Source organism: Maylandia zebra, linkage group LG13, assembly GCF_041146795.1.
Source record: "Maylandia zebra isolate NMK-2024a linkage group LG13, Mzebra_GT3a, whole genome shotgun sequence".
Classification (NCBI taxonomy): Eukaryota; Metazoa; Chordata; class Actinopteri; order Cichliformes; family Cichlidae; genus Maylandia; species Maylandia zebra.
In genome coordinates, this window is record NC_135179.1 from 1,951,380 (window position 1) to 1,956,741 (window position 5,362).

Genomic DNA, 5,362 nt, shown 5'->3' on the forward strand with positions numbered 1-5,362 from the left:
GCTCTCTAAAGAGGGTTTTCCCTCGATTGGAGCCTCAGCTATTAGGCAGCAGTATTCCTCCCAGCAGGAAGGACCTGTTTGAGCTTCCATGAAAGCAAAACAGAGGTAATATATCAGGCCTAATAATACCTCACGCAGCCCGCTTATTAATTATGGTTGGCTTGGGTCACTCATCAAACAGCGCGTCCCAAATCTGGGACACATCACTCGGAGCTTAAATTTAACAAACAGATCACTTCTGTGTTGCCAAAAAGCGTTTTGCAGTTAAGGCAGTTTTGTCAGGGCGCAGCTTGGAGAAACTCGGCTTGACTATTGTAACGCACTTTACAGCCAAGCGCCCGTCTCTTAACTGCCCATACGGAAAAGAAATAGTAAAAACTTATATGTGATTACTCATGAAAGTGGCCACTTTCTCATTACTTTCATACATTGTTTTAGTAAGTATCCAAAACATACAAGTTTCATTATATAATTTTTCAAGGGATCTTATATCTGTTTTCACTCTTATATGCTTTTCATACAAGTTTCACACAAGACAGATACAAACTTTATAAGATTTATATATATCTTTTCCATATGGGTGGTACTATCCTGTCCTCCTTCATCAACTTCCTGTTTATCACAGAATTCATTTCAAAGGCCTAACGTTGGCTTATAAATGCCTCCATCCCTTTCTGATGTACTCCAGCCCCGTGTTCCCTCGCAGGCCGACCAGCTGCTTTTGGTTGTTCCAAAATCCAGGTTGAACTTTATGGGGAAAAAAGCTTTTTCAGTTGCGGCGCCCAAACTTTAAGTATATGACACACTTCCTGCTTTTAAGTCTCTTTTGAAAACATCTTTTCCCCACCGCGTTTGGAGCGCTGTGAGTAGATGTGCTCTTTTTATTTTATGTGAGCAGTTTTACCATTTATCTGTTTTTTGTTCAGTACTTTAGGAAAACTTATGAATAAATTGGATCTGAATTTGATGGCTCGTACGCTGCAGCCGAGGATTCGCTCGTGCGCAGAGATCCCATCAGACCTGATGGCGTTGGACTGAGACGCCGCTCCTGCTGCGGCGATGCTGACGTCTCAGGAAACGACTGAAGAACACTTTCACGCAGCTCTTCGTACGAATGACGCTGAGATGAGATGAAATCATCTTTGAGGTTTCTCATTAAGTGATTTAGTGTTCGAGCTCCTCTGTGGGAACTTTTGGGACCAAAACATATTTTCCTGTGAATCAAATCTCAGAAATCAGCTGATTTTCAGCACAGAGCAGGTCAAAGGTCGTCCAGGTGAGAACATGATGTACAAACGTAAAAAGTGCATCTTTATTCGTTTTCATCAGTACAATAAATAAATGTTTTAGTCAAGAAAAAAAAAATAGAAAATAACAAAGAACAGAATTCTATAAAAAGCCGTACAGCGACTGCAGACACAGGAAGACGTCTCTGTAAACCGTCATCAACGTTCATCCCGACACTCAAACAGGTAAACGTCACAGGAAGTGTCAGACGTCTCCAGCAGCCAATCAGGTGCCTTCATAGGTCAGGTAAACAAAATGATCAATAAATAGATTTTAAAAATGGAGGGGTTCTTCTGTTTGTCAGCGGACGAAGGAAAAGTGAAATGAGAAAGGATGGAAAAACCTCCTGATCACGTGTTCACGTATGTAAACGCCACAGGAAGTGAGGTCAGAACTTGAGTTTAAAGGGAGCTGAGGTTAAGGACCTCCTGCAGTTTCCCTCCGTTACAGAGAGCCCAGCGCTGCCCAGTGTCACCGAGATGGACCAATCAGAGCAAATTACTGCTCTTACATCAGCAAACAGAGGAAGACACCAGGACGTCTTTAAACGCCGCGTGTCATGTGAAAGCAGGAAACCTGGTTTTCTGAATCTGCAGCTCGCCAGCTTGATGCTCCTCTTCATCTTCATCTGACCCTGAAAATCTCCCAGCATCCTCCTCTCCAAGCTCGTGTGTCACAAACCAGGAACTCTGTGAGGATTCATGAAGCTTCAAACATGCAGTGAGTGAAAGAAACCGTCTGTGCTCCACCCGGATGAGCGAGGGCAGGTGTGGTGAGCAGGTGGAACCAGTGGAACCAGTGCGAGGAGGAATGCTGGGAGAGGCTGGATCAGTGCTCGGGGGACATTCCAGCCTGATGACTGAAGAGGAGGCTGAAACCAGCCCTCATCATCACTGAAACACGGAAAGCATCAAAGGGCAGATAAACTATGAAGTTATGTGTAGCTGTGTGTTGGCCCCGCCCCCTCACAGTGTCGTTCACAGGTTTTTCCATCCTGTCCAGTAAAAACTGGTAAAAAAAAAAAAAAAAAAAAAAAAGGTCATGTTCTAGCAGCTTCAGTTTTTAACCTCCTGGCTGGTTCTGCTGGTTTTACTGGGTTTTGGTGGTCTTGGCGTCGGGGCGCAGGTACGTCTGGTAGAAGAAGTTGGAGAAGAGCAGCAGGTAGCTGAAGTACATGAGGGCGGCCCAGACGATGTTGTCCAGGCTGGAGGGGCAGTCTCCCTGCTGCATCCAGCGGTACACCAACGCGCTCACCGCCACGCCCATCGCCATCTGAGCGATCTGAGCGCTGGTGATCAGCACGGCAAAGGGGCGGGGCACGCGCAGCCCGGCGGCACGGGCCGCGTAGTAGCTGTACATGAGCGCGTGCACGGTGTAGTTCATGGTCATGAACCAGCCGCCACCGGCCACCATGTCTTTGTAGGAGTACCAGGAGTAGAGCAGCACGGTGATGTGGTGGTACCAGTGCAGGAAGAGCAGCTTCTGCTTCCTCAGCACGATGAACGCCGTGTCGCCTGCAAACAAAGCTCACGTTAGTCACACGTTTCATCTCGGCGCCGCTACAAGGCTATAAAAGCTAACGCACTGACCGAGCTCTGGAGCCTTGCTGAGGACGAAGGCGTACGCCCAGAACTTGCTGACCGGGCCATTGTAGAAGCTCCGGTCACAGATGGACTGTCTGAAGCCGCTGGAGCTCAGGATGTGGAACATGTAGGGACCGGTCCGGATCGCCCCGATGATGCTGCAGAGAACCGGAAACAAATCCATCAGAGCACAGAAACAAGGACACGAGCAGAAACACGGCGTGGCCACTCAGAGCAGCACTACCCTGAAGACGCCCTCAGCGTGTGTGCGTTTGTGTGTCTGTGTGCGTTTTGGTTCTTACTATCCTGGTAGGGACCAGAATCATTTTTCACAAACTGTGGTTTTAGGGTCATAATTGGGTCATGGTCATGGTTATGTAAGCTTATAGCTAAAGCAGTAGGTCAACCCTAACCCAGGAAAGCAAACTGTTGTGTGTCTGTGAGGAAGTGAGGCTCCTTTTAAAGGTTCATTCTGCTGATTTTAATCTTTGTGTTTACAGCAGCTTCATGTTTCCTGACAGCGGCCATGACTCCGCCCACATCTCTATTGTTCTCACACAGGTGAAAAAACAAACACACCTGAGCCGCAGGTACCTCTGGAGCAGGTTACCACGGGGACAGCATGCTGGCTGTGCACAAGTGTTGATTCAGCAAGAATGCAATGCAAAGCATGCCTGTGGTTACCATGGAGACTGTCAGTGTTTCACTCTGCAGCGTCTCTACTAGACTGAAGGAATTTTCTCCTTTGTTGAAAACACCGTACAAGCGCGTGCATGCCCCGCCCACCCGGGATTCACTGCTTTGAGAGTTTCGTTCATTTGTAGCCTGACGGTGTGATCAGTGACATCACTGAGAGGACTGAGTCCCGCCACGATCGACACTGACAGCTCTTTTATGGTGATGTAGTGGGAGGAGCTTCAGACCATCACAGCGTGGCTGAACGTCTCGTTTTAGGTGTCACTTATGCGTGGTTAACTCTGTGAAGGTGACCAATCACAGAGCAAGGAACGAGTCCCGCTGTCCGTGGAGTGCGTGTGAGTGTGTGCACGTGTGAGGAGTGTTACCTGAAGATGGCGAGGCTCAGTGACCAGAGGATGAGCGGCCGGCGCAGGTTGAGCTTGGGGCGTGTCTTCATGTAGTGCTGCCCTCCAAAGACCAGGGCGACGTACAGCGCGCAGAACACGAACGAGCTCTTCCTGCAGGAGCAAACACTCGTTTAGTCCGGAGCTTTTTTGGATTCAGGGGAAAACATCATTTGTTTTGGTGGCAGCAGAGTTTCCTCACGAGCCTGAAGGTTACATAATTTTTAAATACAGCAGCTGGCGCATGCGCATATCACCGAGTGTGTTCCTATCACAGTTATGAGCAAGTCAAATATTTCACGTCGCATCATGCGCGTCGCTCGCGGAGGGCTCGGCAGGGCGGGACGAAAGCAAATACAACCGTGACGTCACTGGCCAAGCAGCTCACCTGCGGTACACCTGCGTGTGCCACTGACCACACGTCCTTACGTAAGGCTCTGGAAGTTTCTCGGCAGGTGTGTACCCGGAGAAAGTATCCGTGCGTGCGCCCCACCAAACCCCGTTCAAAAACAGTTCGTTTCTGCGGTTCCTCCCGGTCTGCGCTTAAAGCGGCTTTTAAACTGAATGAGTCCGAGTGTCGTGAAAAACCCACACCGCCCCATCTATCCCGCTATCACGGCACACAAATCACGCTCTCTACCGACACAGAGCTGGTCCTCCCGGTACGTGCCGCTACCGGACAGGTGAGACACTTTTGGTGAACCGGATCGGGGGGATTCCTGGGTGTATCCCGAAACCAAGGCTGTACCCCGAGTGTCCCAGTAAAACGAAGAGCACCTTTAAAAACGCAATAACTTTACAAAGTCGAACCTTTTACATGACAATCAACAGGATGGATTCTCATTTAATTTAATTGATTTAATTTAATTTTGCCGTTTTTCGAGATGACGCGTTTCTCCGGGACCGTCTCGGGGTTTCGGTCCGAAGCTGAAGCGGGACTCACCAGTTGGCCTGCATCCACTCGATCGCTCCCCGCTCGTCGAAGCGCCGCTCGAAGCTGTACTCGGACAGCCGGAAGTCCGTCCCGTTCACCGGCAGCATCTCTGGTTCTCTCAGACTTCAGTAACGACGGCAAAGCGAGAGGACGCTCGGAGCCCGCCTGCAGTCTGTCCGCTCGCCTCTCTGCGGCCCTATTAAACAGCCCTGCGGAGGGGGCGGGGCCTCCGGACTCACCTCTCTGCGTCTCATTCATACTTCAGTGACGTGTTCATCCTTCACTGCCATGAAAAGTTCAGCTGGCTTTAAGCGTGACCAAATGCCAGAGGAAGGACATCGGGGTCACCTGCCGCCTTTTACAGGTGTGAATGTCTGAGCACCTTAGTGCTGGATCACTCCTTTAAGCCCTGACCCCAGATTCAGCAGAGTCCGGTTCTGTTCTGTGATGATGCATCAGTGTTTGATCCGTTTCTG

The 5,362-nt window shown here is 49.6% G+C and overlaps 1 protein-coding gene across 1 annotated transcript; it reads right to left on the reverse strand.

Annotated features, from left to right (window-relative positions):
- Positions 1-1,290: 1,290 nt before the first annotated feature.
- On the reverse strand, positions 1,291-5,149 carry elovl6l (ELOVL family member 6, elongation of long chain fatty acids like). Its single transcript, XM_004575286.4, has 4 exons — positions 4,896-5,149; positions 3,935-4,066; positions 2,877-3,028; positions 1,291-2,801 (listed from the first exon to the last, which is right to left on the reverse strand). The coding sequence occupies exons 1-4, from the start codon at positions 4,991-4,993 to the stop codon at positions 2,377-2,379; spliced, it is 807 nt and encodes a 268-aa protein (XP_004575343.2). The 5' UTR covers positions 4,994-5,149; the 3' UTR covers positions 1,291-2,376.
- Positions 5,150-5,362: the final 213 nt, after the last annotated feature.